At 39.0% G+C, this 24,179-nt stretch overlaps 1 protein-coding gene across 2 annotated transcripts in view; it reads right to left on the bottom strand.

Moving 5' to 3' along the window:
• The window catches only part of LOC110040959 (zinc finger C3H1 domain-containing protein-like), a 29,846-nt gene extending 12,357 nt beyond the window's left edge, over positions 1 to 17,489 (bottom strand). The window contains exons 1-13 of one of the 2 annotated variants that reach the window (XM_020746222.2): positions 16,643 to 17,489; positions 14,043 to 15,105; positions 13,235 to 13,527; positions 12,611 to 12,691; positions 11,895 to 11,935; positions 10,081 to 10,113; positions 9,719 to 9,794; positions 4,673 to 4,848; positions 4,237 to 4,353; positions 3,671 to 3,856; positions 2,247 to 2,454; positions 1,743 to 1,866; positions 474 to 978 (exon numbers count right to left, since the gene is read on the bottom strand). In XM_020746222.2, the coding sequence (XP_020601881.2) occupies positions 474 to 978; positions 1,743 to 1,866; positions 2,247 to 2,454; positions 3,671 to 3,856; positions 4,237 to 4,353; positions 4,673 to 4,848; positions 9,719 to 9,794; positions 10,081 to 10,113; positions 11,895 to 11,935; positions 12,611 to 12,691; positions 13,235 to 13,527; positions 14,043 to 15,105; positions 16,643 to 17,051 (3,312 nt within the window). In that variant the 5' untranslated portion in view covers positions 17,052 to 17,489. The remainder of the gene's footprint in view (positions 1 to 473; positions 979 to 1,742; positions 1,867 to 2,246; positions 2,455 to 3,670; positions 3,857 to 4,236; positions 4,354 to 4,672; positions 4,849 to 9,718; positions 9,795 to 10,080; positions 10,114 to 11,894; positions 11,936 to 12,610; positions 12,692 to 13,234; positions 13,528 to 14,042; positions 15,106 to 16,642) is intronic. The other variant, XM_020746224.2, reaches the window with a different exon arrangement.
• Positions 17,490 to 24,179: the final 6,690 nt, after the last annotated feature.

The following is a 24,179-nucleotide window of genomic DNA, read 5'->3' as shown; positions in this document are numbered from 1 at the left end:
TAACTGTATGGAGTTCTCTCAGAACACTTAGAAGTACAGTTATGTGTATCAATTTGAAGTGACACGTTTCCCCCTAGAAGACTGGAAGAGCAGAGGGTTGTTAAAATATAATGTCAACAGTGGAGCAACTCCAAGCAGCAGGACCTATAACAACAGCCACCTGCTGGAAAAGGACGTCCCCTACAAAGAAAACCTTGAAACCAATCACTTCTGAGGTGGACACTTCCTAAAAGCCACATGTAAGAAGGCACCTCTTAAAAGAGGCACCTCCTGAAAATGGCAATTCCTGGATGACGGCATCCCTTGTGAGAGGATAACTTCTGATGATCATTTCTTTCTGCTTTGTTCCTTCCTATGCAGTTCAAATAATTTTATACATGCATGACATAGCTTATATCTTCAGTGTCACATAGTTAACCTTAAAGTGAACGATATTAGCAATAAATGACAGGTCAAGAAACTAAGAAACTTACAGTTTCTTCTGATGAAGACTCACTGGCACCCTCCAGTTTCCTTTTCTCTCTGTTTTCCAGCTTTGTCGAAGAGGATAGTTTGTTGAGCTTTGCATCTAGTGAGTTTTTAATTTCCTGAGCAGTGGAAAAAGTGATTGTAAACTTCTGGTTTTCATAACTGACACTAGCCGATGATTCGACTTGAGGACTGTTTCTTCCAGATCCTGTATTGCCTGCAATAGGCATTTTTCTTTTCACTGCCGAAATAATACTTTTAGCTCTTAAAAGCTCCTCTTCAAAATTACTTGCTGCCAGCTGCTTGTCCCCGATTCTCTCCTTTACCAGCTTTGTCTTACTTTGTAGCCTGCTTACAAGCATTCTGTTGGCTAGGGTAACTTTCTGTGCAGCTTCAAGTTCCCGTTGAAGTTTGCGCACAATTTCTTCCTGGGCTGCAAGGGATCGCTTTTTGTCAATCAATTCTGTCACCATTTTATTCAGGATGCCTTTGTCTTTCTCAATGACTTTCCTAAATCAAGAAAAGAAAAGCACATGCATGTACAGTGAAACCTGTATTAAACCTGTATTAAACCTGTATTAAACCTGTATTAAGCGGACCCCCTCTGTTAAGTGGACACCAGCTTGTGTCCCTAAATTTTCTTCCCGCATTCACTGTAAAATAAACCTGCATTCAGCGGACACCCCTGTTAAGTGGACACAGAAACCAAGATAAGTCATTTTGTTGCACAAACCCGCAATAAGCGGACACTTCAAGGGCTGTTTAGTTCTAAAAGCTCGGCTCAGACTCCTTTAACATTGTTCAGTGATATCGTTTTATAGCTAAGTAGATTATTCCACATTGATGCATTGACTAATTGGACATTGTGCAGCATTGAGCAGTCTTTGATCGTACACTGTGTTAAACTGTGTTACAAAAGGGTTAATAATTACCTTTTATTACACACCAATATTGTGCAATGAATATTAGAACCTGTTTAGAGTGGACACCATGTATTAAGCAGACACTAGTGAAAGTCCCAAGGGTGTCCACTTAATACGGGTTTCACTATAGTAGACAATAAACAGCAACTACTGTAATGTGGCAGAATGCAGCAGCACATTATTTAGCTGAGTACATATGAATGATGAGATTGGAGTTGAGCTCGCAGGATGAATTTGCCACGTATTGTATTTCAGAGTTTCAATTTTGCAGACTGAATCACCAAAAAATGATGTACCAGACAGACATACTAAAAATACTGCTGTCCTTAAGACAACAAGATAACAACTCACTTGTGTTTGGACAAGTGTTCTTCACAGCCTGTAACAAAACAGTATAGATCTTTCAAGTGACTGTCGTCATCTCTTGTCGCATTTTGTACCTGATCCTCAGATTCTACCAATGGAGAACTGTCTACTAGACAGGAGAACATCAGAAAACTAACAGTTAGCTGTCATTTCACTCCGGCACCATGCAGGTACAAGCTATACTTTTATCCAGTACTGTTTCTAGCATCTCTAGACGTGTGCATGGAACTGTAATGGGTGGCAATTCAATCAAAAGCCACTGAATGTTCAGTAGTTTTTTTTTCTCTGATGCAGTTTGATGCTTCTAGCAGTAAGTAAGTAAGTGGGTGAGTGAGTGAATGAGTCAGTCAGTCAGTCAGTCAGTCAGTCAGTCAGTAAGTAACCTTTATTTAAACACGATAAATAATTAAGCTTGCAGCTTGTGTGATTAAGCAGACAACTAAACATTTTCTGTAGTTTGGGGTTCATTTTCCTACATGTACAGTGTACCTTTTTCTTGATTAACAGTAGTAAGTGGCTGCCTTGTTTTACTCTCACGCAGTGCTAACTGTTCCTTCAGCTTCTTGTACTCAGTCTTCATTTGTTCAGGCATGTGGGCCATTGCATCTGGAGTCTTTGGTTCCGGTGGTAGTTCTTCATTGTCTTGGTGTTCTGTATCGGTTGCCTGTGGTGACGCTGTCCCTTTCACTTTAGAAGCCTAAACGATAAGGATATAAAATTGCTGTTTCATTCAAATTCCCTGGTCTAGGAAGGCAGAGCAGCCAAAAGAATGCACATAAATTATGCAGTCCTGAGTCGTGTCCATGTACATGTACTTGTACTGTATGTCAGTGTTTATGTTTGCCACCTTCTCATGCTCAGGTAGTGCTAAAATGTGATGACAACTGTTTGGTAACTCATATGAAAGTTTTATTAAGGCATGGATGCATATACAGTAACTGTGAGTTTGTTTCCACATTTTCTTTGCTCTGTGATTAACATGTTCTGAATCAGTCTTAATGTTTCAGTGTAAATGTGAAACCCATGTACATTGTTTGTTTCACAGAAAGTGCAAAATGTCATTACCACCACAAGGAATAATTTGAAGTACCCATATTTGGGGCATTAAGCAATTAATGGTCAAAACAAAGATGATCAACTTGTACTCTTTGCATCCAGTTTATTCTCAGTGGAAGACCAATGTACTCAATATTTGTTACTAACATGCTAAGCATGTGTAATGGCAACCTCATATAATAATTCATTCTTATAGGATTGCGGTAGCCTGCAATAACTGCACCTTTCAACAACACACAAACTCTGCTCAGTCAATGGTTTCATGTTTTGCTAAGTACTGTCAATCATCTCAGTGAACCTCTCAGGAAACAGAACTTTATTTAAACAGCTTCAAAAGGTCTCATCTGTGGGTTGTGATTGGTTGATTTTGCCTGTTGTTTTTCAGGAATCTTTGGTTGTCATTGAAATTTATTATGATCAAAGGCAGCCAGAAATGTGATCATTAGTTAGCTTTGAACTTCAGAGTTTGGATGTTATTGAAAGCTGCAGTAATAACTACTTTTAACCAAGAGTGAGGTCTTTAAGGGAAAATCTCAAACCAAGACCTTGCCATATTGACCAAGTGATAGCAAGGTCAATACGGCAAAGTCGACGTTTGAGATTTTTCCCGTAAAGACCAAACATTGGAGGTTAATAAGTTGTTTATTATATGGACTTTTTGCTTTGTTTTTGCAAGCCTGTAATAAGCCATTGGGCATTACAAGAGAATAATGCCTTAGAATTAGCCAATCAGAGTACACATTATATTGGCTTCAAACGCAAGCCATATAACAAAAAATGTAATTGTTATTTTAGAACAAATTTGATACTGGCCACTCTGGTGAATAAAGGGTGAATGCAGTTACATTTTAAGTTACCTCAGCAGACTTGCGAGCCTCCTTGATCATCATTTCTAGTCCTCCAAATAAGCCTCCACCTCCAGAGCATTTAGATGCTGGTTTTTTGGCGGGTTCTGCATCTGACGCATCTGACTCATCTGAGTCAGAATCCTCACCCAGCTTAATCACCACAGGATCATGCTTGGGAGGTGCGACAAATGATACCTACATGTGTTAAGATATGCAAGGGTTAAACATTGAGCAAGGAAACTCATAGCCTGCTAACACAGATGGATTTCAGGCTTTTGTTTCATGCTGAATTTTGCAATGGTATTTTCGGCGGTGTGAAATGAAAGCGGGAAATCTGTCTGCGTTCACAGGCTAGGAAACTTGAGGACTTGTCAAAATCATTTGTCAGGATTTAAATACTCTACAATACTTATAATGAAGAAACCAATTCAAATTTAGAGGCATTGCAAAATTGAAGGATTTGTGACTATTGAGATGCATTAAATTCATAGAGAACAGGGAGTCAAATTAGAACAATTGAATGTGTAAAGTGGTGGTGGGAGGGAGAGGAATTTTTAAAGCTTACAAGTACTTACCTGTTTAGAAGTCTGTTGCTGTTTTGTTTGATGCACTCTGTTGTTAGCTGCTGTATTTGCCGACTGCATTCCCTGGTTTCTGGTTACTGACATACTTATTGAAGAGCTTGCATCCTTCTACAATAGAAAGAAGTCAATTCAACTGACATTTATCAGCATGCTGTATACATGTAAGTTCCTTTAATTCTGTACTCAAACATAGAACGTCGTTCAGTATTAAATAAACATATATTTCTACATGAGACAAAATCTCTTTCCTATCGACAGTTATTGAAACAATTTGGGATACCTGGAGCTGTTCCATTAATGAGCCATTCCACCAACTTGCTCTTTCAACAACATAGCTTACATCACACAGTTGTGTTACTGGATGGAAAAATCTGCCAGTTACCGGAACTCATGATATACATTTGTAATGATCACAGTTTCTAGTTACCCCAACATCCAGTTTAGTCTTCCGTTTAACTGCTAAGGATTTCAGTAGCTGCTCCCTAAGGGCTGCCTCATCATCTTCATCAGAATTATCCTGACTTGACGCATCCCTGCTCTCACCCGGTGGCTGTTCATTATTTCGTTCAATCTCAGCAGGATATGATTCATGGCTTGTAAATTCTGTAACAAGACAAAATGATCCCAAACTTCAATTATGATATTATTGTGTAGTAGAGTGTCACTTTATCTGCATGCATTGGAGAAGTAAACTAAGGTGCTTCTTTAACAATACACATCGTGAAGACATGATTGACCTCGCAGTTACACAAACAACTTAAGCAGCTGTGAAATTTAAGGATACAGCATATGGTCTTTCACATATTCGCTTACAAGGCACATCATATTCAACATGAAACACACAATTTAACAGCTTCTCTGTATTTACAAGTACTACACCTTGGTCATGGGCATTTTGCAATGACTGCTACAAAAATACAAACAACTGCTCAAACAAACTCCCAGATATTTTGTTCAAACAGTATCAAGTATGTGCAATGCTACACTTTCATAAATGAAATGCAGACGTTACCATACTAAATTCTGGTGATGACGTTCACCTTTCTTGTTAAGATACTATAGCTATAGTGTGTGCCATGAATACTTACATTTCTCTAGAGTTCTCGAAGCTTGATGTGTTTTATGACAGGACAATATCTAGCTTTTAGGGGAGCAGGGTTGGCACAGTGGTGAGAATGTTCGCCTCCCACCGATGTGGCCTGGTTTATGGCAAGCCGTTTGTAGCAAAATTCAATCCTTGCAATATATGTTTAATCCTTTAAATAATGGTTTTGTTTAAACATATAAAAAGGCATTCAATCCAATGGCAAATAAAATTTTTGGTTCAATTCAATCTTTTAATTTTCATGATTCAATCCAATACCTGAAATATTGATTCAATCCAATACCTGGAATATTGATTCAATCCAATACCTGGAATATTGATTCAATCCAATACCTGAAATATTGATTCAATCCAATACCTCGAATATTGATGCAATCCAATACCTCGAATAATAATTCAATCCAATACCTCGAATATTGATGCAATCCACCTCGAATATTGATGCAATCTTCCTGGGCCGAGCGCGGCCAACAGGAACGAGAGTAACTGAGCACTAGAGAGCACTGAAAACATGGCGGGCGAAGGAGAACTAGATTTAGAAGTCAAGTTTCCTAAGTTTCTTGCAGACATCTTGGATAAAACGGAAATAATTTTTGAGAATTTTGACTCAGAAGTTGCAGAAGCGCACGCCGAAGTTCTTGATCAAACCATTAGTCTGCTTAGGTAAATGAGGCATTGCTACAACCGAGACACAAGGGACACGGAGAATTTAGATTCCATTACTGTCGCTTTTGTAGATGTAAGTTAACCAATTTTTATGTGACAAACATATTTGTTTATTAAAAGCTGTGTGTGCTAGCTTTTGGCGGCAAATAACATAAACTGTGGCAAATTGTGCTACCACATTGGTCTTTAGTATTGTGCATATTTCTGCTGTCCAGTCATTACTGGCACACTAAACTTTGAACTGTAAACAAAATTTTTGCTGTGCTATGTAGACAGTCAAACATTTTTCTCACAAAAACTGCTTGTGTAAACCTGGCTTTATGTTATTTTTCAAATAGGAACCTTTACATTTTACAAGACAGCAATCATTGAACATTGGGATGTGTTTGAAGTTTTTCAATGTTGTTGTCTCATGTTTTGCTTTAGTTAACCCACCTGTGGTACTTCTTTCCTAAAAGCGATGTTTTTCTTGATATTCTATGACAAACATTGCACCAATTTGTTGTGAATATTATCGGGTACCCAGGGCTCAAGGCTAACACTACTGCCAACTAGCCACACATTTCAGTTTTGAATAGTAGATTTTGCACTTTCACTAGCCATTGTGACAATCATGATGGAATGGAGTACTGGTCTACTGGATGAAAACAAAATTGAGAATTATCCTGAGAAAGTAAAACTGAAGAGGATAGAAACTAATGAAAACAGGGAAACTATGAGTGGATTTCACGGAAATAATTGCCTCAATAAGCATATAAATATTTAACTATTAAATGGAGATAAAAGAAAATGGTAACACTGATAGAAGTACATCAGAGATTGAACATACCGGTAAGCATATTCAAGAAAAGCAGGATTCGTGTTTGTGGGAGTGAAATTTTCTTAGTGATTATTATTAACATTTTAGATGCAACAAGAAATGTCCAAGATTGACCACTCTTATAAAAAAGTCAGTGAAACTGTGTATTAAAAAGGCTGGCTGGTGCAAAGTTAGTTTTGGCTAGTGACATGAGACCTGTTAGTAGCCATTACGCCATTGCACCAAGAATTTAGTCTTGTGTCCTGGGTACTTTTGAAAATAAGATAACAAATTAACGTTGCAACATTTTAACATCTGTTTTGATAAGCACCTGAAAAATCTACAAGGCAGAGTAGTACACATGGCAGTCATAAAATGCCCTGATTTCTCTTCAGTTTAGTTGTGTTGCTAGCTAGACGTTAGGCATTCTGTAATTCAAGCAGTTTCTGAGTTTTGTATATCAATGAAAAGAAAGATGAGAAAATAATTTACTTGATACAGGGTGAGGTTTTCTGTTGTGAATTGAGTAGCAAAAATACTTTAGTGGGGCCATAATATCCTTTACCCAGCCCACACACATGTAATGTTATGCAACTGTCAGTTGCCCAAGTTTAACTGTCACAAGTTCTAGAGCCTCTTGGAAGATGTCTACTCCCATTTGACTTGATTTTCTTAAGGGATCTACCCTTTCCAATACAAATGACTGCACTGAATCATGTTGTCCCAGGTCAATTTCTTCAACTACAACATTGTTATCACAGTCCAATGGAGTTGGACCATCAGGATCATCACCATAGTATTCAAAATCATATGACTTTCCATTTGAAAGGGGGTTTTCAGGCTGCATCATATGATAAGCCACATTTGATATGGCAACCAGTCTTTTTTCTGTTCTTACATTTTGGTGGTTGAAAGCTTCAGTGAACTGGCAAAGAGCTTGGTTTATCCTTGGTTGAAAAACTAAGTTTAAGGTGAAAAGATGCACTGAATTATCAGTGTCCAGGATGCCTGACAATTCCATACTATAAAAAGTGTAAAAGTGCAAGTGGGAAGCACAACGGAAAACATCCCTCCACAATCTTTCAATTCGTTGGTTGTGTTGATGGCCCTGCAGTGAAGCTGCCCCTCTCCTCTCTTCTAACCTGCACCATTGTATCGCACACATCAACGTTTTCAACACCATGATATACTCGTACTCTCAAAGACCAAAATTAGCCGTCTCTCTTAGCGGCATCCAGAAACAATTCAAGAACTGTTTCTGCTTTATTGTTGGCACTACATTTCAAAAACGTTATTCTCCGAGGAAATCCGTCTATACAGCCGTGAATTAGTATTTTCCATCGGATCAGAGAGTGATGTCCATCCAGATGCCAAAGCGAATTTACGCACCCCATCTCAAGACAGTAATTTGGGGATCTAATTTTGTTAACCTTTCTCTCATTCTTCTCCATTGAGCCCGTAACCCAATGGACTTAAAGAAACCTGCAATGAAGTTATATCCAGTAGCACTCCCGTGGTTAGAAATGTACTCTTGACTGATTTCGGTTCCTTATCAGGTAAGCTGTCGAAACCCCTCATATCTTCTAAGTCATACCGTCTGTTACTCTTCTGTGAATTGTCCATCTCGAAACTCCAATCATCTCTGTTATCGTTGTCCAGATGAATCCTAGTCCTCAAAGTTTCTCAAGCACCTCAACAGGAATTTTAAGTACAAATTATTAGAAATTATTAGAAATGGTCTTCCATGATTTCCGCTTTTTTCGCTTTCTATCGTAATGGATTCCACAGTAAAAATTGACGGAGTAATAGCTCTGCTACACAACACACTGAGCACATCTACAAAAGCGACAGTAATGGAATCTAAATTCTCCGTGTCCCTTGTGTCTCGGTTGTAGCAATGCCTCATTTACCTAAGCAGACTAATGGTTTGATCAAGAACTTCGGCGTGCGCTTCTGCAACTTCTGAGTCAAAATTCTCAAAAATTATTTCCGTTTTATCCAAGACGTCTGCAAGAAACTTAAGAAACTTGACTTCTAAATCTAGTTCTCCTTCGCCAGCCATGTTTTCAGTGCTCTCTAGTGCTCAGTTACTCTCGTTCCTGTTGGCCGCGCTCGGCCCAGGAAGATTGCATCAATATTCGAGGTGGATTGCATCAATATTCGAGGTATTGGATTGAATCATTATTCGAGGTATTGGATTGAATCAATATTCGAGGTATTGGATTGCATCAATATTCGAGGTATTGGATTGAATCAATATTCCAGGTATTGGATTGAATCAATATTTCAGGTATTGGATTGAATCAATATTCCAGGTATTGAATTGAATCATGAAAATTAAAAGATTGAATTGAACCAAAAATTTTATTTGCCATTGGATTGAATGCCTTTTTATATGTTTAAATAAAACCATTATTTAAAGGATTAAACATATATTGCAAGGATTGAATTTTGCTACAAACGGCTTGCCATACTGGTTCAAATTATGGCCTAATACAGGGCTGTCATTAAGTTTTACAGTAATTCACCTGTAGCCTTGATCTTCACACCCATAGCAAACTTGTTACTTTATGAGTGAATTGTATCATCTATCGGCCAGTTCACCCAAAACATCAAGGGTCCATCAAACATACTCAGCTGTAACAGGTGTTATGGGTTGCGGCCCTTATTGACAGCCCTGTGGTGCCACCTCTGGGTTGAAATTGTTATTGGTTCTCGCTTTTCCCCCTAGAAATTTTTCCTGTTAGTCCAGTTTTCCACCCCCCTGAAAAACCAACTTTTCCAATTCGAATTCAACCTGGTTGGAGGACCCACAAGAAAACCAGGTACAGCTGAAGTGGCTTCCTCGTTAAACATTTTAATTTATTTTCTCATCAGATTATTTGTTTTTGTGATTAACATACCTCCATATTGAAACTGCTGGTCATCATGTGTTGCTGGCATTATCTGCACTGCACCACCCAACCAATCAGTGTAATTCTGTGGAAATAATAACATTATCATAATCCTATATCTAAGGACTTTAATTTCCTAGTTTGAGATGGATAGTAGGATTCACTTGTTTGCATGAAAAATACTGCAATACCACAATCCAAAGTAAATGGGGTAGAAGGTTATTAATCATTCTTTTATCCAGCATGTTTCTGTAAAGTTATGGAGAGAAAAATGAAAGTTGGTCAAAATAAACTACATGTGTGTGAAATGATTAAAAACACTACTCTACTGTGTGCTTCTATAGTAACATGTAAATTATGTAAATAACAACCTGTTCCATGGGGAAATATTCTGGAGGATACACCTGTGAAGACAAGAAGCAGACGCTCTCTCAAAAGGGTGTGCATGGACCCATATTTTCTCAATGTAAATAAGTAATTGTTTTACACCTATTGAAGACATTGATCATACGTTATGTATTGTACAGTAATCTTAAAGCTGAATGCAGCCACATTAGAAAATCCACCGTTACTAACAATGATGGGTTCCATCTTATGCTCACTAGCATAATCATTTATCAATGATAAACATTTAACATCCTTTAGGTCTTGAAAGTGCCCCTAAAACGAAAAATCATGTGTTTCTTTTCCAATATTTTTCAACTGAAAATGGCTATTTGGGTTCACTAGCGGATTGTAGGATGGAAAAAACTTCAAACCAAGCGTTCTATGGTACGGTATTTTTGCTATGAAATCGCTGGAAATCTGTCCGCCATTACTGAAATCGTGTTCCAGTTGAGTCCGCGGAATGGCAGCGGAATGCATCAATCATGACGTCAGACTCTCAACCCTCGTTGTTGATTTCAGTGTTGCTTAGTAGGCTCTTGAGTAAAATTAAAATTTGCCGGATTAAAATTTGCTCGATGCGTTCGAACAAACCTTACTCATTTGTCGCCGTCACTCTTATTTGCAGGGCTTGTATGCAACGAAACGCCGATACTGTGATCTGAGTAGTTGCTGCAGCCTTGAACTACACAACGACTACCAGGCATTGTCCGTTTCACCACTCTGGAAGCACGGTTTTATAAAATTATTTTACAATAACATGCTCGGATATAGAGGTTTTGTATGGGAAATTAGCCATGTGCCTTCGGTGAGTTGAGAGTCTGACGTCACTTCCTCTAAATTGTAACCGCATCTTCTTCTGGCTCACTGGAACACTGTTCGGTAATGGCGGCGGTAAATATCGCTACCTTTCCCGTTCAAAAAATGTGACTTCCCTTGCTTGTATCAAACCCAAATTTTGGGAGGTAAGTGAAAACAGCATGTACTTTCAGAAAGCGTTCAAACATAAAAGACGGAAAATTTGATTTTAGGGGCACTTTAAGCTTAAGATGCATTCCATTTCACTTTACCAAATGGTTAAAATCTATGAAGGGTTGAGGGGCCAGGGACAGTTAACAAGATAATGTATGACACATAGAATATCTTGCACCCCACCCTAATATTAGATAGACCAAATCAAATGGAATCAATCAGAAATAGCTGATAAAGACACCCAAAAGATAACTTTGCCAAGTGCTAAAGCATGGAAGATGTCTCTTGAATTCAATTATAAGAGCTACAGTAATCACAAAGTTTTCAAGGTGGCTGCAATGATTGTTAGATTATGCAGCAGATTTTCCCATCTTTTTCAAAAGAATTGGAAGAATAAGCCCAGCAGGATAGTGGGCTGAGATCATGAATTAAGTAGAAAGCTCTTTTCCTGGGCAGCTGGCTACTTTTGACAATCATGAGTAACAATGATTTTGCATAGAGCTCATTTCTCCTTACCAATACAAAGTCAGACATGTAAGATGCAAGAACAAAGAAGCTGATCAGCTGAGGGAAATGAATTGACATTAAAGCACATTTGCCTTAGAGCGGTTCTCAATTGAGTGTTGAAAAAACCCAAACCAATAACTTACCAGTTAGACTAGTCAGTCAATCTTGAACTGTAGCACAACCAGTTTACATTTGCCTGATTATTTCTGACACTCAAATGAAAACTGCTCTAAACAGTGTAATAAACCTTATGGAGAACACAAAGTGGAATATTTTCACTGAACATGCTGAAAATGTTGACAACTGATTTACATGAACTCACCATTACAGGATGTTGCCCAGGTTCAACATAAAGAGAAGTTGCTGTAAGAAGACAAAGACAGTGAAAACACAGTACAGGCTAATCATAGTATTAGTAATAAAACAGACCAACTGATCTGGATACATGTACATTGTACATTAGCACACACATAAATGAACTACTTTACTGGTGAAGTTTGTCCTGTTAATCAACAGGTTGTCACCACTGTAGCAAAGACAATCCAGTGGACTAATCAAATCAAATCAAATCAAATCACAGTAGTAACATGTAGTCGGCACAAAGCAAGGGAAAACGTGTGCAAGCAAGTCAGGATTTGTTTTCATCTTACTTTTGATTGGAAGACAAAGTAGCAAGACCTTTTCTAGGTCAATTGCTTAGCTCAGAAGAGCAGTTTTCATTTGAGTGTTGAAAAGGTCTTGCATCAACTACAAAACACAACTGACTTAAAAAGGTTCATGCCACTTTTTCAGCCGATCATAGGTCAAACCAAGACCAATCATAACTCACTCACACTTGTTTCCTGTGCTTTGCATTGGCTACGTCTAATTACTTAATTTGAGTTTTTATCACATGACTGTATTGTTAGTGTCTTTTGTGACTGGCTAGAAAGATTACCTTGGTTTTGTAACTTACCCTAAATACATGTAAGCAACATACAACTTACTAAATGTAGCTTACATGTACTAATATTTAGGGTAAGTTACAACTGTAGTTACCTGGGTCTCCACTGGGTAATGGCGGCGGTGGTGGAGGGAAATCTTCAGCTGACTCATCTATCAGTGGAAGGGCTGGGCCATCTTAAGAAAGATACAGAGCAACTGAATTTAGCATTCAGCCACACATCCTTTTGATCATACATTGCATGTAGTTCACACTTACAAGTACTAACCTAAACTAATGGAATCATCTCAATTAATAGTTAACTGACAAATGTTTTCCGGCAAAAAACACATCTGAATAAAAAGAACTCAGAGTATGACTGCAAATTTATTCTGGACTCGTACTTCTATGACTTGTGTATAAAACTTTTTAATACATTGATCTGTCTTACTGTAGCAAGGTTATTATTACCAGCAAAACAAAGTATAATTCCTTGAACAGTCATTTTAAAAATAATTTCAAACCAGACTCTACATGTATTTAACTAAGTCCTGATTTTCCACTCATGCCAAATCATTTGAGTGTGGAATGAGTCAATTTCTTTCAAAACTAATCCCCTACACTGTAGCAAACTGAATGTAACCAAACATTTGAAACTCAAATGGAAGCCATTCTTATAAACAGTATTACACCTGGAATATAAAGCTATAATAATACAGTTGCTCCATTTCTCCACTCACCTGTTGAATCACTTTCTACATCCATGGGTATCTCAAAGTAGTCATCACTCTCAAAGATGGCAGAATTCATTGTCCTTCTGTGTGGATCCCTGTCTTTCTGGTCTTCATCTGACTTCATACTTTGAAAGCTAGACCTTCTCTTGTCATCTTTGGTTGGTTTTGATAATTTCTTTTTTCCTCGTCCTTTGTTTCCAGGTTGTTGATTTCTCAGATCTGAAGATTTCTCCCTACTCATTTTTTCTTGCCACTGACGGAGCTTTTCACGTCTTTCTCGTTTTTTGTTGGCATCCTCTCTAAAAATAAATTGATAGCAAATCATTGAAACTTATTGGAAACTCTGGCAATGACCCTCAACAAAGAAAGAAACTCTAAATTTGTAACTCTCAACAAAGGATGTCTAGAATCATCTCTACTATCCATGTAACTAGTACATATCCATTGCAAGCCACCTTACACTTGTAATGGCTTCCACAAAGACCAAGATCAGTTCCTCATAATGTTGAAGAAAAGTCACTGCTTATAGTTGAGACACAGAAGCTTACAGTATAACACCAACTCATCATTATCACCATGAATCTAAGTCACATCTTACTGTGTGCATTATTTAGAAATCTATCTGAATTTCTCATTTAGGTCCAGCTTGATGCTATTCAACTCAGATCCAGTAAGGTCTACATGTAGTTACAGTATATCAACACTACTGTACATGTAGATCATCTTACAAATAAAATGCCATCCCACTTGTTTGCTGCTTATGACTGACTCTTAAAGTCAGTGCTGTTTGATATGTTATTTCAACTCTTCATACCTGTTTGGTTCGACTGAAACAGAGCTTCCTGCTAGAGACAAAAGCCTTGCTTCCAGCTCATTATAAGGATCAACATGTGAGCTTTGGTTGGATGCAGTAGCTCCAACTGGTCGACTGTTTATGTTACTCTGTCTTGCATTTTGTGATACCTTTCTTTTCCTTTTTCTGCGATTCTTCTTGACTTTTGAAAGATTCTCTCTTTTACTATTCTGTGACAGAGTTTGACTATTTTCTGAACCATTACCCTTGGTTGTGCTTTGCTGCTTTGCCTTCCTCTGTTCGAGATCTTGTTGGCTCAATTCTTTGATAGAAGGAACATTGCCATAGCGTGGTTTAATTTTAAATGGCAGAAATGGTTTTGGTGTCCCAGTTTCACCAGACATTTCATTATCCATTTGTTCATTTCTTTTATCAAAATCATTAGTTTCACTGCTGGTTTCAAAGTATGCTAAATTCACATCTTCATGTGACTGGAAATCATCTTGCCTCCTATAATCTAATTGGTAAGTTTGACCAAGGTGATCACTAAATGTTTCTAAGTTTTTTTCTTTTTCAAGCAACAAATCAGATTGTGTATCCTCAACTGGAATATCTACAAAAGTGTCGTCAATGATATTATCATCTCCCAAAGTTGAATTTTCTTGATTCTCAAGAGCAGCAAGATGTTGTTGAATAAGGCGATGTCGCTGCAGTAAGATCCTGTAATCATCAACATCATCGTCCAAAGGAGATGGTAATCTTCTGGGTTGTTCATCGAGCTCTACAGGATCAGAATTTGTCTTTTCATTATGTGATGATCTGGATTTGTCTTCCAACTCCATGAGAGGTACTCTCTCCCTATCAAAGGGGAATGTATGTGGCAGTATTGGCCGATCAGTATCAGAATAACCCAGCCCCCTCTCTTCAAGGTGTGGAGTCCATGATCGGATGTCAGGCGGAGAATATGGCAACCTTTCTTTTTCATTATCAGGATGTGGTAGCACTCTTTTGTCAATAATATTATATGGAGGCCTTAGTCTTTCATCAGGAGGGGGATGTGGCAAGTTAGGTCTCTGAGGAAAGGCTGTATATAGTAGTGTTATTAAGGATATGATCAATAAAAAGGATAAAAAGTGGTCCAAGCTGGCAACTTATATGTAAAGGTTCTCATATGCTGAGGACATATCTGCGACATAGACAGTGATTACAACCAGGCAGCATGCAGTGATCTCCTTGCACGTGTATTCCACTCAAGGTCTTGCAAGACTTGTTGATGATTCTAAACCATCACAGGGTAACCATTTATTCAGGTAACCCGAAAACACTGACCCCCGGTTCGCAGACCCCCACAACGGACCGGGTCCGCGGACTACCGTACGGACCGGTCCATGGACTACCCCTACGAACACCTCTACAGACCACCCTAAAATAGTATAAAAGTAATAAATAAAGATGTCACTTATGGGTTGTCTAATAGATTCAGACTTGTGTTGGAGATTTTTCAAGTGTTACACTACGCAAATGTAACAGACTCAGGTTTTTAACATCCCAACCCCCCCCCCCCCACCCCTCCCAAAAAAAATGCCTAAAAGCTGTTTTCAGCGTAAGGAGATGCCGATGGTAAGAAGGAAAGTTCTTACCTTCCATTCATGGCTCAATCTGGCTATGGAAGATATATTTTTAGGCTGTTAATTGTTGTTTGTATCTGTTATTCCGCTGAGCAAATTGGGAAGCCTGGAACAAGTTCACAAACCCACAGGAAAATGGGCTGAACAAAATGGCCGAGGGGAAAGAGCACAAATTTCGAGGCTTCCTGGAGGCTTCCCCATACGTGTCTTTCATATATCTTATGGCCACAGCAAAGGAAATAGCAATGTGTAATGATTTAAATTGCACCCGAGCCTGAACCCAGGTCTGTTACATATTTTACAATGTAACGTTCGGAATTTCGCCGTCACGAGTAATCTATTAGACAACCCGAAACTGAAATATTTTATTTATTAATTTTATTATATTTTGGGGGGTGGTCCATAGAGGGGGTCCATTGGGGGAGTCCGTGGACCGGTCCATAGGTAGTTGGTGGACCCGGTCCGTAGTGGGGGTCTGCGGACCGGGGGTCAGTGTTTTTGGGTTACCCCATTTATCCACCTGGGCAGAGAGAGGCACTGTGAGAGTAAAGTGTCTTGTCCAACAGCACAACACAATGACTCAGGCCAAGGTCACATTACCTGACCCGGAGTCCAGCATGCTAACATTAAGACCAACCATACACAAGCAAACCAGCAATATCAAAGTGATTGAGTCTTCTACATGTATGAAATGGTAACAAAAGCTATACAAAGTCTATGGACGCAACACTAGAGCATTCAAGACACCTTTGATGGCTTGATTACTGAACTGATTTTCAGGGTGATCTGTTTACCTTGAGTTGGTACAAATATACATGCACAACCATATCTCTTGAAATCTAATAGAAATGTACATTCTTGTTTGAAACCAGTCAACAAAACGATGGCGTTGCCGTAACATTTAAGTTACAATAATTACGATCAAAGACCTACATGTATCAGCCTACTACAAGACTTCTGTGCAAAACTGAAATATGAAGTACCAAAGGATACGCGAACGCGTACTGCCTCTCTTCGCAGGGAAAGCTTTGCCTCGTCCCGTGGATATCATGTGTCGTCCAGTTCCACGAAAACCTCTTCCTCTTGTTCTGCTTCCTCTCACCGTTGCACTTGCGCGGGATCGCGGAAATCTTCCCCGAGAAGAAGACACACCGCGAGTTTCCCACCTGTCAGGTGGAGGGCTAGAACCCTGAAAACCGAAATCTCGGTTTTTCTCTGCGTAGGAATTATCATTTAAGTGTTGATCACGTACAAATGAGTCGCGTTGGCAGCGACGTTCTAGAGGCAAGAAAACACTGTTTTTCGATTCCGCGACATGAAGTATATCTTCGTCTATTTCGCCATCCTCTAAATCATTGATTTCCCCGTCCTCTAGTTCTACTTCACCAATTTCTGCCGCCATCACGTTCGCTAAAGAGGCAAACCAGGAACTCCCGTTTCATTTTCGCTGAATATGAATTCCTTCGCCGCCATTTTGCACACCCCATTAACATCGCAGTCCCATGAGTCTTAGCAAATAGATTTCCAAATTCCGTCCCAGTCTCTCAAATGAGACCTTGCATACATACATACTTTATTGTTACCTCCCCAATGGGGCTTTTCAGGAACAATTACTTAAATTACTAAGTTACTAATAACTACACAATCAAAATTAATCAAATTTAAAAAAAAAAAAAACATTTACAACATTATCTAAACTTTGTAGTCGCGAAAAATACTAAAAATAAATGAAGTTTAGGGAGTATTTACAAAATTGTCTAAAAGCTTATTCTTTAAGATACGTTTAAAAACTTGAACTGAACAGCTTGATTTTAAAAAGGGGTCTAAATTGTTCCAAAGTCCAATATGACCTTATGGCGCGGATTAAACTGCGATGATGCTCTGCTACGCAGTTTAGGCGCGGATAGGGCGACAAAACTCCTCTTCGCGGGCTAGGGGGAGATGAACAAGACTAACAAGGGAAGGTCGACTTGTGGCAAGTCTACGTCCAAACTTGATTTTAGGTAAAGCAATCTAATTAAGTTGCTTTGGGTAATCCCTGTTCGAGAGGCAATGTATTATCCGTGCTCTGATGAGGTGTAATACTACATAATTCTTGAGAGTAATCTTTTCAACAAGAACATCCTTTCAGCTACTAGAGCAGTCAAGACTACGAATGACACTTGCATGGTCATCTAAAACACCGGTTATTGCACCAGCACAGTTGATCCACCTCAGACTAGTAGCAAGTTCCCAATGTCTCCGGACTCGCCGAAAGTCAAAATGAAAATGTTTTTACTTTCGGAATTTTAATTCTTCTGCAGAATACGTGACTGGATGAAACGTGACAATGAAAAATGCATAACCTGAGATAAATTAGTAAATGAGAAAATGTTCCTTTATACTACGGAGAGCTTGAATTACTGGAGTCTTGTTCTAAATTTAGCTCAAGGTTTCCTTTTCGCCTGATGAATAGCAGTACTGAGTAATCGTTTCTGAAAATGTTTGTATGGGAGGATAAAAACTGAGGTGTTCTTAATTACCTTTTACATGCAATTGTATCATAACTGGTGATATTCCCTCAAGAAATACTGCAATCACTTCATTTCAAGTCATACAGACTAGTTAGATGAAATTATCACATTTAGTTTATGTGTTGGGCTGAATCGTGTTGGGTTGAATGATAATAGGGGGTGTGTTTATCCTACGTAGACAAATTTTTCTAGCCGGGTTTTTAAACATCCGGGGCGTATTCGTCGCATACTGAATTTACAAGACCATTCTGCTCATCAACAACCCGAGAAACAGTTTGTTTCCGTCTAACCTTCATGTTTATAGTTGCCTCAGTTACAATGCATGTGCGAAACAGCAAGTAACTGATTGATGAAAAACGGTTTGTTAGCCGCCTTCTTTCTCTTATCATTAGAATTCTTGACCTTTTTTCCAGAGCTCTCTTTTTGATGATCGTAGAGACAAATGATTTAAACAGAGACTCCATCTGATAGCATATTATCCCGGCGGTATCTGTAGAGGAAAGCGGGGCGGACCAAAAGGGCGTGATAAGAGGGCGGCCTCCCAGTATGGTTGCTATTTTTGGAAGATAAAGTCAAAGTTCTGTTTCTTTAACCGAGATGATGCACAGACCATCACAAAAATATGGAAGATTTCTATTTCTGTCTACAATCAAGGCTTTCAGCTACGTAAATCTCCTTTCTGATCTTGTTGGACTGGCAGTCAAGAAAACTAAACAGATCCTTGCTCATAGACGTACAGCCTGGGGTCGGACGGGGTTAAGGTTGCTGCACTCCCAGTTTCGGACGTTTTTCTGTCAAAACGCTCATGATTCGGTACCCTAGGGGCCTGCGAGGAGAGTCTCCATCAAACTTCCTAGAAGAGAAAGCCTTCTTCCCGACTGAGACTAATGCTGCTCGCAAGGTAATGATCCGGGCAAGAGTACTAACGAGAAAATATTCCAAAAAGTGTCAAGTCTTGTAGGCTACTCTTTCTAACGTTTGCCTTACCAAAACGGACTTTAAGTCAAATGATATGAGGGTTCCAGGCATTCTTCTTTGAAAAAGCCCTATCACATCATTATAGGTTAAATATGTATCGTGGAAATCTATGACATGGATATTACTTCCATTTCCAATTTCCCACCAACAAAACAACGACAAAAGGACTAAAGCCAACGAAGACTTGTTTTTGTGGTGGCTCTGAAAAGAGCTGTTTAGAGGGCTCCACAGAGAGCCGTTTTAAATTTTTTCCTTGACATTTTCTTACGCAGAAGAAATATATAACTTTTTCTTTTTCTTCGAAATGGTAAATCGGTACGTTATTTTATTATATTGAATTCGCCACCAAAACACAAGAACAAATGCATTCAAATAGGCAAACAACCAACTTGAAATAGACAAATAAATAAATTCAAAATAGTACGGGATGGATGGGGGAATGAAACAGAACTAGCGCCCCAATTGCTATCTAAACCCCTAATAAACTCAACATACACTTAATATATACACTAAAAATAAATACAAGCAAAAATAAATGTGACAAATACCGGTTAATTATTGTATAAGTATCAAACCTTTTTAGTTTCTAGTCAGTAGGACTATAAATTCCTCACTTTGATAAATAAATGTTAATTAAGCTGGTCTTAAAAGTAGTGAATGAATTAATTGCTTTAATACTGGATAACAACGAGTCCCACAGTTCAGCAGTCCTAATAAAATATGATTTCCTATAGTAATCCTGCTTACGTTCATAAATTAAATTATAATTACGATTAATTACCATTAATTACCATCATTGACTCCAACCAGTTATATATAAGGTATTAGCTCAAGTCGCATAAATGCTACTTTGTCAAAAAACCAGGATTTCTCCCAACAAATAAAAATAGTAGTTTCCTTTGATTTTAAACCACCTAGGACGCTTCTTGTATTGCTACTGGCTACCGGAAGAACTGCTGGCAGATGTGAGGTGACGGCCTGTCGCTACCTTTGCGCTAAAAGGCTGTTGTTAGTTACCTAATTTTTTTTGGCGTCTATTTACGCACACGCCGGCTAAGTCGTGGATATTGTCTGAAGAGGAACATCTGAAAACATCTCATATTATGAAATGTTTAAGCAAGCAACCGGAACGATGACCGTGCTTATTATTATTACTATGAAATCAGAGGTACCTAGGAAAAGAAACTACGGAATAACGGTCCAACTCTGATCGAGAAGATGAATCGAGTGAGAGTATCGTTTTGGCAAAAGCGTGGAAAGTGGTTTATTTCAGGTGATTCCAATCATACCAAATTTTATGTTTTGGTAGAAACATTTGCATTTGCATTTCTATGCACTATTTGCTTTGCTAAGAAACAGCTTTTCTCGGACGCACTTAACAACAAATGCTTATTGGTGAATCAGGGCTGATTTCAGTCAATTTAGTTGCATAATGAAATTCCTTTCTATAGTGTTTTAAGATAATGTTTAAGATAGAAAACATTTGTGCATAATAAATCGCTATATTAAAATCTAAAATCGAGGTTGCCTTTGATGTGTACATAATCAGTACAGTATGACATTCAGCTAAAATGCGTTGGCCGGGGAATTGCTATCTTGGTTGATCTGCTTTTTGAGGACGCGCGCATGGTGTATTTGTTTTCCTAATACCTTTAAAGGGAATATTCTGAGCTATTCTGTGGCGGATTTTAGACTTGATGAATTTGAGTAAGTTGATCAATTTGTTATTGGACTTGGACTTTGGACTTGGTATTTATTGTTCGTGTTACAAGGCAGATGGCACGAGACAAAAAAGCACTGACTGTTATTGAAAGTGGTGCTCAAAACATTTCCATCAACAGGTGTTAAAAATACACGGCCACATCGTTAAAATTTGATGAAATTGGAAGACCATGCATACTTGAACGCCCCGTCCACGCTGCGGAAGAAATTTGCTATTTCCTATCACCGGTCATTTTGGATTTGTGTTTGAGGAAAATCCGGGCATGGAAATCACATGTTTATCGTAATGTCATCGAAAAGCTCCGTTTTCAAAATATGTTTTCCGATTTTTCCGTCCACACTTATTAAAACGCAAAGCCAGCGTTTTCAAATTTCTCCGGTTTGAAGAACCTTTGTGAAAAGCTCAGTTTTGGAGACCGTGATTAGTGTGGACGGTAGGCCTAACCGTAGAAATAAAGCTGCATTTTCAAATTTCCCTGGCGTAGTGTGGACTAAAGTTGCTGCAATCCACGCCTTCGCGCTCCCAACTGATGACAAAGTATTGTAAGTGTGTTATTTTCTGCTAATATATCATATCATCTTTATACAGAGCAGTTCGTGTTCTAGATCTTCAATTACGACGGTTTTGTTAATGAAATTACATGATCCGCATACAAAGCCCTCAAGATCACTCACGCCCTCAAGTATTTCTTTTGCTCCATCTCCAGAAATTACTATGCTTGTACAAGCAGTTTCACTATACCCATTTAGTTATGGCAGTTGCTGATTTATTTAATACGGACTTTCGTTCCAGTATGTTTTCCATATCCTAGTCGGCGGTCTGAACGCATATCAGCCCTGTGTATTCTGATCTTTACCACAAAAATCTCTGGCCACAAACGGGTTCTGTTTGTCAGTTCTCATGTCTCCTCCCTGATCGAGAGTTTGAAGATGGATGACACACAGACCGTTTAAAACGTCTTGTTTTCACTTGATGAATGCTTAGTTGATAAACACAAGGGTATAAGAGAGATAAATTAGATTTCCTGTCTGCATGTTACAGATTTAAACCACCCACAAATGTAAATGCCCGCACTAGCTGATGGAAAAGCATGTAAAGCCCGGGGTTCCTCGTCTAGATAAGATATATGTCAAAAATAGGTATGTGTCAAAGAGTATGGTTTTTGAGCCGGGTTTTGAGCCGCTTTGATCGGAATTGGGTGTAACTATTGACCGGTTGGTCCGAGACGAGGTATCAGTTTTGCACTTTGGAATTGGGTATGATGTTTCGATGTTTCTATAATTACTGAAGCCTCCATTAAATTTGGAAAATTTGAATCCATTCTAACTTTTTAAGCAAATTCATGCCGTAATTGTTGAGGCCTGAGATAAGGTCTCAAACATTGCTTACTTTGGTCTAAAAAAGTATAAGGTTTTCTATAAACGCGCGGCACTCTTTCAGCAAAAAGCTGGGGAGTACCCGCGCCTCCCCGGCACGCGAGGTCACTGGCGCGTTGATGGGACGTTAAAATTGAATAAGGAAATCCGGATTAATACTTTTAACGCAAAACGGAGGAAAAACAGGAGACTGAAAGTTTGCTTGACCTATTTGGCCCCTGGCCTATGAACTATAAAAAGAACGCTTTCCTGAAATACCTAACCGGCCATTGAGTTCAAGGTACTCATAACACACAGCTTGTTGCTAAACCACCCCGAAGGTCCTTGAAAAGAAGTCCAACCCCCTTCAGTAACAAAAAAAAAAAAAAAAAAAAGTATCAAAAGTCTAACAGGCAAAGTGACAGTAAAGTTCCTTCGTTTAGAATTGGTCTCTCAGGAAACCGATGGCTCACTGGCATGGACCGGACCTCCGGCTCAGAGGGCCCTGCCCAAAGGCTCAGCAACGAACATTGGACGGCAGAAACATCAATTACGAAAATGACAACTTTAAAAATCATTGCTTTTCAGATTAGTAGTACTGATTCTTATTGATTCTGACTGGGCCGGCTTGTCACAATGTTACGAGGTTAGCGAAAGCTACTTACTGTTCCTGGTTAGAACTGTCCGAGGTCGCACGCATGCATTCAGAGCATGCGATCGATATGAATCAGTTGCGTCAACAATCGACTCTTCAGTCAATGTTATTTTATTTCGTTTGCTTGTTTGCTTCTTTTAATTGACTTATAGCTAATCTCGTTTTGTACCTTGTAACATTTTTACAAGTTACAACGTCTTAATTACCCGCCAAGGATATGGATTAGAACCATTTCGGGTCAATCTCGCGATCACTGTAATCCTGGCTGGGTTAGCAAGGCAAATCGGCTTTTTATTTTAACCGCGGTCCTGACCGCGGCTAAGCTGGGGTTTTGCGGAGTTACGGTAAGACGCGCGCCCACCGCTAATCTCGAATTAATCTCTAAGGCTATTTATTGCTATTACAATTGCTGATCACGTTTGCCAACACTCGCGCGGTTGATGTCAAACGTACACGGGGCCAATAACAAGGTCAATAATTGACAGCATCGCAGACATAATGTAAACCGCAGTCAAAATTCTCTCTGGTGAAGATTCGCTAAAATTATCGAGGTGAATTTTCGAGGGCATTATTATGTGGTAAAACTGTTGTTCATTCATAGAGTCATAGAACTCTGCAGGGATGATTCAGTCGGATATCCGCTACAAAATATCAAGGCGTTCGTGATTGTGATTTGTATTTCAAATTTCCATTATGGTTGTTCCGTGCGTGTCACAGATTGGAAAACGTAATAGGATAATAATCGGTGGTAGGAAAGTTGGATACCGCAACCGGTAACGCTTTGGTAATTCTCTCATTTTGATTTGTTGATCCTTCCATTGTCAAATCACGGAATTGGGGCGCAGACGACATGAACAATACAACACAACACAATACGGGCAAGACAATTCGGTGCTATCGATTTCTGGGCTGAATATAATGATATTGGTTAAGTCTGGCGAGTAGTGAAGGAACGAGGGAGTGGGTTAACTGTGGCTTCAGTGGCTTCAGCGGTTACGAGTTATACTGTGGTTTCAGCCTACTCATAAAAACAAACATGTCTGACTCTACTGATAAAGTTCAGAGGTTGGGGAGGAATCTGGCTGGTAATAAAATGCTGTTTCTGTAACGCGGTTTAGAAAGATCATCTGCAACAAGAGACGATGATTTAAGCTTAGATCCGTTGCCCCTTGTCTGCAAACAAGTGGCATTTTACGTCCCGGTATGTGTTTGTGTGGACCTCAGTGAGTATGTTTACTTTATGGTATCTTACAAAATTCACACTTGAAACTGTTCTGGTCGTTCTGGCCTGATGCCCGTGCGTTTT

The sequence above is a fragment of the Orbicella faveolata genome, unplaced genomic scaffold (assembly GCF_042242905.1).
Source record: "Orbicella faveolata isolate gen_17 unplaced genomic scaffold, um_ofav_v1 contig_1, whole genome shotgun sequence".
Taxonomy (NCBI): domain Eukaryota; kingdom Metazoa; phylum Cnidaria; class Anthozoa; order Scleractinia; family Merulinidae; genus Orbicella; species Orbicella faveolata.
This window is presented reverse-complemented; position numbering and strand designations above follow the sequence as displayed.